The sequence below is a fragment of the Garra rufa genome, chromosome 6 (assembly GCF_049309525.1).
Source record: "Garra rufa chromosome 6, GarRuf1.0, whole genome shotgun sequence".
Taxonomy (NCBI): Eukaryota; Metazoa; Chordata; class Actinopteri; order Cypriniformes; family Cyprinidae; genus Garra; species Garra rufa.
The window spans coordinates 37,039,658-37,051,212 of record NC_133366.1 but is presented as its reverse complement, the minus strand read 5'-3'; the positions used below and the strand labels follow the sequence as shown (position 1 = coordinate 37,051,212).

General features: G+C 36.6%; 1 protein-coding gene across 1 annotated transcript in view; it reads right to left on the bottom strand.

The window, feature by feature from the left end:
- Nucleotides 1-6,477: 6,477 nt before the first annotated feature.
- cpe (carboxypeptidase E) overlaps nucleotides 6,478-11,555 on the bottom strand; it is a 34,929-nt gene continuing 29,851 nt past the window's right edge. The window contains exons 8-9 of the mRNA XM_073842946.1: nucleotides 8,017-8,135; nucleotides 6,478-7,932 (exon numbers count right to left, since the gene is read on the bottom strand). Coding sequence (XP_073699047.1) covers nucleotides 7,834-7,932; nucleotides 8,017-8,135 — 218 coding nt within the window. The 3' untranslated portion in view covers nucleotides 6,478-7,833. The remainder of the gene's footprint in view (nucleotides 7,933-8,016; nucleotides 8,136-11,555) is intronic.

Here is an 11,555-nt window from a genome sequence, read left to right as displayed (position 1 = left end):
GGAAGTAATGAGAGAAGCGGACCTTAGAGACATAGTATTGCTGTTTTAGGCATTCTGAGATCCCTCTGGGCCAACAGGAGAACTGCCATACAGTTGCTGTCTCCTCTCTGATCAATAGTATTGATCAGGATTATGCTAATAGGCAAGGAATGAATAATGGGTGAGACTGCTTGGATCTGCTATGCCAGCAACTATACAGAATAGAGCTAAATAACGTGCCTACACAACTTTACATAACTGCAGAACTTTGTGAATAGCAGTTGAGTGGCAGAATTCAGTTTTAAAACTTTAACTTTGCTGAACTTATGACCTTTTCACAAACTTGCTTAATCTCAGCGACAAAATAGTGACAAGGCCTGAGTCTTAAAGGAATAATTCACCCAAAGATCAACATTTGCTGAAAATGTACTCACCCTCGGTTCATCCAAGATGTGGATGAGCTCGTTTCTTCTTCAGAACATATTTGGAGCATTACATCACTTGCTCACCAATGGATCCTCCGTAGTCAATGGGTGCCGAAAGAATGAGAGACCAAACAGCTGCTAAAAACAACTTGTAATGTGAAAAGCTGTGTTTGTAAGAAACAAATGCATCAAAGCATTCTTGACAAAATATGACACACAATAAAATTTCCTCAGTCAAAAAGTCAATCCCCTGTTGTCCTTTTGAAATATATATACATAAATTGATTTGTTGTTGCACTTTGACCCATTTGACCCTAAGGAATCATTATGTTTTTGACAATTAAACGGCCAATTTTTAAGAAATTTCTTGTATCAATTGCTTTTTTATTGCCAATGTGAGAACATCTTGTAAGGAAACGTAAAAATCAAGACCTTCCCCGACTTCCAAGGTTGTTGATAGTGCTGGGTAAGATTAGTTACAAATTGTAGTCTGTTACTGATTACAAATTACATGTTGAACACTGCAGTCAGTAACTTTAGATTACTTTTGACATAACATAATTACATATTGACTTTGTTTATAGATCTCAAAGGGATTATTATAAAAAGACAATAAAATGTAATTCCATTAACCGACATCAGAGAACAAAACAAAAGACTGTTTTTTTATGTGTAAGACTCAGGATGTTTTTGTTGGGAAAACCAAAAGTGTGTGGTGCTTACGCACATGAAATAAATGCTTACAGTGCTCAGGATAATACTGAAAAAGCCATTCTATATAGAGGGTTTACAAGGGGTCACGATTATGAGGTCAGTTACCCGGATGCGTGGCCATATTGGCAATACTCGGATGTAAACAACAGCTAACAACTAAACAACTAAATCATATACAGAAGGACTTGGTAAGCAGGAAAGGGCACAATATTTTGACAAACTAAAGTTAATAAGTGGTAAAGATATGTACAAGCAGGATTAATTAAGATATTAGCCTAATATTTCATCTACCTGACCAGAAATGATAAGAACAAACACCAGTGCTGTCAAGATTCTTGCCCTGGAAATCCTGGTTTAGGTTTGGCCAACCACAAACACCTTTTGTTCCTCAGAAAGTCTTTTGCACTCTTTTTCTTGATTTGATACAACTTTTGTCAGTCTATAGTACAGTGGCCAAAAGTTTTGAGAATTACATAAATATTGGAAATTGGAAAAGTTGCTGCTTAAGTTTTTATAATAGCAATTTGCATATACTCCAGAATGTTATGAAGAGTGATCAGATGAATTGCATAATCCTTCTTTGCCATGAAAATTAACTTAATCCCGAAAAAATCCCGAATCATTTCAGTAATCGTCTTGTTAACTCAGGTGAGAATGTTGACGAGCACGAGGCTGGAGATCATTATGTCAGGCTGATTGGGTTAGAATGGCAGACTTGACATGTTAAAAGGAGGGTGATGCTTGAAATCATTGTTCTTCCATTGTTAACCATGGTGACCTGCAAAGAAACGCGTGCTGCCATCATTGCGTTGCATAAAAATGGCTTCACAGGCAAGGATATTGTGGCTACTAAGATTGCACCTAAATCAACAATTTATAGGATCATCAAGAACTTCAAGGAAAGATGTTCAATTCTTGTTAAGAAGGCTTCAGGGTGTCCAAGAAAGTCCAGCAAGCACCAAGATCGTCTCCTAAAGAGGATTCAGCTGCGGGATCGGAGTGCCACCAGTGCAGAGCTTGCTCAGGAATGGCAGCAGGCAGGTGTGAGCGCATCTGCACACACAGTGAGGCCAAGACTTTTGGAAGATGGCCTGGTGTCAAGAAGGGCAGCAAAGAAGCCACTTCTCTCCAAAAAAAACATCAGGGACAGATTGATCTTCTGCAAAAAGTATGGCGAATGGACTGCTGAGGACTGGGGCAAAGTCATATTCTCCGATGAAGCCTCTTTCTGATTGTTTGGGGCATCTGGAAAAAGGCTTGTCCGGAGAAGAAAAGGTGAGCGCTACCATCAGTCCTGTGTCATGCCAACAGTAAAGCATCCTGAGACCATTCATGTGTGGGGTTGCTTCTCATCCAAGGGAGTGTGCTCATTCACAATTTTGCCCAAAAACACAACCATGAATAAAGAATGGTACCAAAACACCCTCCAACAGCAACTTCTTCCAACAATCCAACAACAGTTTGGTGAAGAACAATGCATTTTCCCGCACGATGGAGCACCGTGCCATAAGGCAAAAGTGATAACTAAGTGGCTCGGGGACCAAAACGTTGAAATTTTGGGTCCATGGCCTGGAAACTCCCCAGATCTTAATCCCATTGAGAACTTGTGGTCAATCCTCAAGAGGTGGGTGGACAAACAAAAACCCACTAATTCTGACAAACTCCAAGAAGTGATTATGAAAGAATGGGTTGCTATCAGTCAGGATTTGGCCCAGAAGTTGATTGAGAGCATGCCCAGTCGAATTGCAGAGGTCCTGAAAAAGAAGGGCCAACACTGCAAATACTGACTCTTTGCATAAATGTCATGTAATTGTCCATAAAAGCCTTTGAAACGTATGAAGTGCTTGTAATTATATTTCAGTACATCACAGAAACAACTGAAACAAAGATATAAAAGCAATTTAGCAGCAAACTTTGTGAAAACTAATATTTGTGTCATTCTCAAAACATTTGGCCACGACTGTACTCCAAACGTTTTTTTCCCGGTCTGGTTTATTAGTAAGGCCCAAAACATGACAATAATTGACTATTTTCAGCAGCAATAATCAGTTAAATATGCCAGTTTCGTTCTGTTCAGTGGCATTGTTTATGTTCCTTGCCGCCAATATGCCCAACTGATGACGAGTCCTGAAAATACATTTATAATATAAATGAGTCACGCAAAGAAAAGTGATTAATTCAAACTACAGTTTTACAAGTTATATATGGTCTTATACCTCAAAAATCTTTATAATCAAACTATAATGACAGTGTAATTTTAATTACCTCATGTGTCATAATGTCAACGAATTGCGGATCTGGTGAAAACATCCACATTGATTTGAACAAATACTTTCTCAACTTCTGTTTGCTTATCGCTGTCATTTTTGTTGTGTGTTTACTTTGTTATTAAAAGCAAAGCGTGCAGTACACATTTACATAATCATCTGAATGTCGCTTTTAGCAGCGTGTAACTGGATGTTCATTAACAGTATATTACTGCAAAGGTATTTACAACTTTTTTAACTTCTAAGCAAAGAATGTAATACTCAACTGGAGCTGAGCTTTGTAGTATGGTAGATCTCCAGAAACAGGGTTGGGCACCCCTGATATAGAGGGTTTGCATTTATGTCACGGTTTGGTCAGTTAGTTGGATGCACAGCCATATTGGAGATACTCAGATGTAAACAACAGCATCAATTGCATGGTTAAAGGAGTAGTTCACTTTCAGAACAAACATTTACAGATAATATACTCACCCCCTTGTCATCCAAGATGTTCATGTCTTTCTTTCTTCAGTCGTAAGGAAATCATTTCAGGATTTCTCTCCACATAATAGACTTCTATGGTGCCCCCGAGTTTGAACTTCCAAAATGCAGCTTCAAAGGGCTCTAAACGATCACAGCCGAGGAAAGAAGGGTCTTATCTAGCAAAACGATCTGTTATTTTCTAAAAAAAAAAAAAAAAAAAAAAAAAAAAAAAAAAATTGAATTAATATATATTTTTTTAACCTCAAATGCTTTTCTAGCTCTTTGTGTACTCTGTGTAGAGATTAAAAAGTATATAAATTGTAAATATTTTTTAGAAAATAACCCATCGTTTCACTAGATAAGACCCTTCTTCCTCGGCTGGATCATTTAGAGCCCTGAAGCTGCATTTAAACTGCATTTTGGAAGTTCAAACTCAGGGACACCATAGAAGTCCATTATATGGAGAGAAATTCTGAAATATTTTCCTCAAAAAAACATAATTTCTTTACGACTGAAGAAAGAAAGACATGAACATCTTGGATGACAAATTTTTGTTCTGAAAGTGAACTACTCCTTTAATGGACTGCTGAATAAATTGTTCCGCTGGCTAATGTATGCTCTCTAACCATGAGAAAAAAAACATGTGGAAGATGCTAAATCATATAGAGTAAGCAGGAAAGGGTGCAATAATTTGAAAAACAGGTGGTAAAAATACGTACCAGAAGTATTAATTAGGATATTACCCTAATATTTTTACCTACCTGACCAGAAATGGTAAGAACAAACATGAATGTGGTCAAGATTTTTGCCCTGGAAATCCTGGTTCAGTTTGGCCAACCACAAACGACTTCTGTTCCTCAGACAGTTTTTTGCAGTTCTCCTTGATTTGTTATAAATTTTGTCCGTCTACAGTACTCCAAATGTTTTCCCGTCTGACCGATTAGTACAAAAACATAATAATCAGAAAAATATGCGTTTCGTTCGGTTCAGTGGCATTATTTACGTATCATATCTTTTCCATATGATCAGATGCTTTCTCAATTTGTTTCAAATTGTTGTGTGATTATTTTGTTACTGAAAGGAAAGCGTTCAGCAAATTTTCATGTTCATCTGCAAGTTTTCTCGGTAACGTTAGCGTGTACGGCGTCTGGATACATATCACTGCAAAAGTATTTCCAACTTCTTTTAACTTCGAAGCAAAGAACTAAAAAGAACTTCGCCGTTTATATATTATGGACTTGAATAACATAGGGCTTTATGAGACTCACTTTATGAGCAACATACTGTTTCATTTGAGAGACAAACAACATCACACACACAAACAAAATGCTTCATGGCAACCCGTCAAAATAAAAGTTCGGTTTAACGCAAATAAATTACTATATAGACCTTTTTCCTGAGTAAACGATGAGCGCGCCATTACGAATTCTAACGTCAGATTGAATGCTTTTCTGTTCCGGTTTCCATAGGGACCCACTCAAATAGCGTCCATCTGTTTTTAATGTAGCTACCTTCCGCTGCTTCGTGTCATCTACACACTCATTAAAGTGAGGCACTGACAAATGACGGTCATTGCGACATTGCCAAGTGATGGCGCTATGGAGCCATGTGCTTTTTAAAAACATTTTAATATGTTTAACATTAGTTTATTAGCTCGGAATATACCCTAATTTGACTAGAAACAATGCAGACCGGAAATGCAAAGCATTCTTTCAGTTAAGAGTCGGACTTACTTCCGTGTTCAGGAAAAACGTCTATACTATTATAGAAATATTTATAGAAATATATTACTATTATAGCGTAGAATGTAAGTCTATAAATTATTATTTGAATTAATTTTATAATAATAATGAATCAATTAAGGAATAATTTTCTTCCAGCAAAAGCTTTCAAAGTTTTAACAAGTCTCTCAGTTTGTTTTTATTAAATGAAAAATGAATGTTGTATGTCTTCATTTGTTTACCAGAAAATTTTAAAAACATAACACAGAATTTCTGAGTAAAAACAAATCATTGGGCCCTATTATTGTTAAAAAAAGAAAGAAAAAAAAGTATTATGAATTCAATTAAGTACAGATGCGTTTGATTATTAAAATAAAATAAAATTGAATGCAGAAAAATGAAAACAAAAACACATAATTTGGTTTAAAATATAATAATAATAATAATTTTCATGATTTCAATCAATTAGACATGCTTTTCGATTCATCAAATTTAATTTAACCATTAAAATGCAGCCAGAAAAACAAAAAACAAAAAAACATATAACCATTTAAACAGAATCCAGAAAAATTAAAATTGAATTGGAAAATTAAAACGAATTTCATAGGGCTCTACATTCAGTCTCTTGTAAGTTGAGTGCACCAGCAATAAGATGCTGGCTGCAGTTCACTTAACGACCACTACTGTCGCTAATAAAAAGGGTTTGGTAATTTTACATACTGGTACATATGAATTCCCTTTAATTTAATAACTTTTTAAAATTGTTTGTTGACTGAGCGTGAGTGAATTGCAACTTACAATTAAGTAACTGACTGATTAGTTTCTAGACTCTACATTAATATTAATTAGTACAAATATTAGCATTTGCAGCTAATGTGATGGCAGGTGGTTTCTCATAGAAAGACAGACTGACAACAGAAAGGGAAGTTTATTTTGGTTGCGAATTGCATCATTAAATTAAACCATCGTTACATTCATATACAAGACATACCACTGAAATCTCAAAGGAGAAATACATAAGCCGAGTTGAAATGCCATTTCATGGCACTCACTTTGAAAGTTTAAGCTTGGGTTTCATTTAGATGTGCAAATCAGAGGGTTAACATCTGGATCAATGAGAAATTCGAAATGCAGGATTACAGACTTGATCATAATGTTGATTGATTTAGCATTAACATGTGCCATTTCATTATTACAGAAGTACACAAATTATAAAGATACTGAAACAGACCAAAAAAAAGACAATATATTACAGAATGTTCAATAAAGACTGCAGATGGGCACAATTGTGCATTTTGGTATAGATTACAAAACCATCAGATCTAAATAAACTGTTTAAGTTGTGCCATTAAAATCTGCTGTTATATGATCTAAAATGAAACTCTCTGCTTTACAAACAAATAAAACAGATTTATAGCTATCTATCATATGTTCATAATTATTTCCTATATAGTTCTTATAACACAAGGTAGGAGTTCAATTGATAACCTCTTCCATTTTCTCTTCATCTGAACAATCGTCTGGATATGATATTCAACGTTAATTAAAGTGTTTGTAAATGAAGCAGGTTTATCAAAAGCACTCCCATTCAAAACATCAAGCATAATAATTTGATTTAAACCCATAGGACAGTGTTCAAACAGAAAGAGACTTAGGTGTAAATGATGCTGTCTACATTGGCTTCAGTCATAATCAGTCACAATCAGAATAAATAGTAATATTCATTGCTGACATGTACATTCATCACAACACAGTGCTCTCTGATTGGTTGGTGTGATTGGTGACCATAGCTACAAAATAATCGCACAATATCAATGTAAAACACATTACAAAAGAGTAATAGTTCGGTTAAACGGCCTCCACAATATCAACTGTCTGTGTTATGCGTGATTCTTTTCGGCCTGTAACCTTGCATGCCTGCAGGAAACACAGGCAGATGATACATCATGCTTTAAAATAACACTAACCTGGTTGATCAAAATCGCAAAAACCCTTGCAACAGGATCAACTTTACTTTAGGGGCACTTCATCAGACCTACATGTATTCATCCATATTTACAAGGACAACCATATCTGCAAATACAGTTTCTTAATCAACATGTATAAATGGCTTTTGCGCATATGGCTGTTGTAAGTATGTTCGAATGCCAATCAAAACAAAACAAAAAACGGAATTATTTTAAGTTGATGAGCACACACATACGACAACAATAAATAGTTTACACCCATAATGCTTGTGAAGGCGTCTGCCTCATGTACTGTAAGTTAGAAGTTGAGTGTCTCTGACATCATCTTCCACCAATCCATGAGCTCCTCCTTCTCTTCCTCTTTCCTCTCTTCCAGCGACTCCAGCTCAAAGTCCAGCTGTGAGAGTTTGAAAAATGGAGATGTCAGAATAGGACATGAGATTTATTGAGAAGAGGGAGAAGATAGAGGGTCTGTGTTTACCCGAGTAGCAGGGCTGTGGGGAACAGCTACTTTCTTGACCACAGTGAGGTACCCGTTAGCAGATGCGGACACCTTGTAGTTACCAGGAGCCAACAAGCGCCAGTAATCGCCATCCTTAGCTAAAGAAAAAATAGAGTGATTTGCATTTGAAGTCTTACTTCCATAAGTAGCAGTAAATGACCACAAGAGGGCAGACCTACACACTAGAGTTCATGTCTTAAAGGTCCCATATTGTACACATTTCTAGAGGTTTATTTAAGTTGTTGATGTCCTTAAGAATATATATTTGCGGTATAAGTGCCAAAATCCATCTCAATATATTTTTACAGCTCCTTTTTTAGGAGCTCTGTCAAAAACAGGTCGATTTTGGCCCATCTAATTAATATTCATGAGCCTCTCTTCTGATTGGCCTGTTGTTTTCTGAGTGACGCACAGCCAGGCCAACCACAGGTAACTACGGTCATGTATGCTTTAGCCGAGCCCAGAGCCATAGAGAGAGCCTAGCCTGCTGATACTCAACAGGATATTTCAGAATGATCATTAATGTTTTTTCTTTTTCAAACACTGAATGCAGTAAGCTACATAACTGTTGCTTTAGTAAAGCCCATTTCACAATGCGCGCTGATTCTGGAAAATTACGGGAACAAGCGCTGTGTGAACAAAAGCCAGAACCATAAAGGCAGTGTTGTAGTGATGATGCACGTTACCCTGTGACACTTCACGACGAAAAAATACGTGCAAAGTGGAATGAAGCAGCGATCGGGCAGAGCCAGCTCCGCACTATCAGCGCTGAAGCACAGTTTGTTCAGGTTAGTTTAGGTTTAGTGAAACGTACGTGTCGCATTACATCTCACATCCAAACGTCACATGTCTTTATGGGTTGTGTGTAAAGCATGCACAGGTTCCTGAAAACAACTGTGAATGAACCAAATCAAACAACTCCGGAACAGATCATGGGACACATTATCCGTGTATTTACCGGAATCACTGTGTGAAAGAGGCTAAAGTTGACGTGCCACTGGTCTCTTATATTCACGTTGTTCTGAAGCCTGTGCAATGATGTAGTTTCGACATGATCTATAGACTGAACAGGGTTTTCTCAACTTGTTTTCGTGTTGTTGTTGCTTAGCAATGTTTTGGACACGATATTGTCTGGGTTTGACAAAAGGAGGGTGGGACTTGATTGGTACTCGGGGTGGTGACTGAAGGCGGTGACTGAGTAGATCGGGCGTCACATCTTTACGGAAGTCGCAGCGGCTCGTGAAAATGAACAGCTACTTTAAGCAGGCTGTGTGCAGTTTACTGTGGATCGACTGTTTTGAAACTCATATGGTAGTTACATAGCCTCTAGACCTCAGTTATCATGAAAAAAGCCAGGAAATTTCGATTTTGACAATATGGGACCTTTAAAGGAGAAGTTCACTTCAAGAACAAATGTTCATGTCTTTCTTTCTTCAGTCGTAAAGAAATTATGTTTTATGAGAAAAAACATTTCTCCATATAATGGACTTGAGTTTGAACTTCCAAAATGCAGTTTAATGCAGTTTAACTTGAAAGGGCTCTAAATGATCCCAGATGAGGAAGAAGGGTTTTATCTAGTGAAATGATTGATTATTTTCTAAATAAAAAGGACAGTTTATATACTTTTTAACCTCAAATGCTCATCTTGTCTAGCTCTGAGTCAACTTTTAGGGTATGCCGAAAAACTTCCATCTTATTTTCTCATCCAACTTCAAAATCGCCCTACAATGATGCAGAAGTACCGACTTTGTGTTTACAAGGTGAACGTCCCAAGAAGATCAAACACCCTTCACAAAAAAAGGTAAAACAGCGATGTAGGACAATTTTGAAGTTAGAGAAGAAAATTAGATAGATATTTTTTCGACCTACGCTAACTGTCATGAACCGGAATATATAGAGTACACACAGAGCTAGACAAGATGAGCATTTGAGGTTAAAAAGTATATAAATTGTAATTTTTATTTTTAGAAAATAACAGATCGTTTCACTAAATAAGACCCATCTTCCTCTGCTGGGATCATTTAGACCTGTTTGAAGCTGCTTTTAAACTGCATTTTGGAAGTTTGAACTTGGAGGCACCTTAGAAATCCACTATATGGAGAGAAATCCTGAAATGTTTTCCTCAAAAAACTTAATTTCTTCACAACTGAAGAAAGAAAAACATGAACATCTTGGATGACAAGGGGGTGAGTAAATTATCTGTACATTTTTGTCCTGGAAGTGAACTTCATCTTTAAAGATGAAATGTTCTGTTAAGATACTTTATGTACCAGCTTAATTTGCAGAGATAAGCATTTTTTTGTTCCAATAATAATAAAAATAGTTTATAAAATAGTTTAAAAGGACTTCATTTAATGAACAGCAAAATATCTGTTAAAGGGATAGTTCACCCAAAAAATTTAATAAATCTGAGAACTTTCTGACCCTGCATAGACAGCAACTTTACTACCATGTTTAAGGCCCAGAAAGGTAGTAAGGACATCATTAAAATAGTCCATGTGACATCAGTGGTTAAACCTTAAATTTATTAAGCTATGACAATACTTTTTTGCACAATGAAAAGAAAAATAACGACTTTATTCAACAACTTCTTCTCTTCCTCATTTACAAGCAGAGGAAGACGCACGCTGTGCATACAACATGTCTGAAGATTTCGACAGAGAAGATGATATGCAGTTTTTGCCCAACCTTAGTTATCTGAACCAGACAATGAACTACGAGTTGGACGTAGGGATGTTACAATGTCAAAATCTCACAATACAAAAATAATATTGCAATATGAAGCCCACAATACAATATTTATTGCAATATTTAAAAAAAAAGACAAATGTTGACAAATTTTGTACAGTTTAAAGTTAAATTATTTTATCTAATTCACTTGAGAGCTCAAAATTAAGAGCTCCAACCCATGTTCTTAACTAAGAAAACTTCTTAACTAAGAAAAAGTACTTGAACTTTAAAGAGGGACTCAACCCTCTTTTTAGTCTAAATTACATTCACACTGGTGTTTTAGTAAGCCAAACAAATTAGAATTTAATTCTAATACCAACAACAACTATGACAGCATTAGCCATATATTTTGAAATTGGACTGCAGTAGTGTTACCCATTAGCCTAGCGGCAGGGAATTACATTTGCATCCAAGGGCAGTCTAGTTACTCTCAGTCCACTCGAGATTTCGAAAAATCCAAGATGGACCAGGCCAATCACGAGTCAGTGGGCGGGCTTAACATGATGACGACTGACCCGCGACCATAAGTTCCGTCAGACATTCTCTGGTTCTGTGAATTACGCGTTAGAGATAGAGCGATGGCTGCTGCTAGCGAACAACTTTCTTTCGAATCGGCTTTGGCCGCCACTCTGAAAGACTTGGAAGTTAAGCTTTTCTCTGAGAAAAGAACAAGAAACTGGTCGTACTGTTGTGATTTGAAGATATCTATTATCACATCTCTTCATCAAACTTTTCCACAACACACATGCAAGGAACTCTCTTTTCCGTCGCTCTGACTACGTCACCTT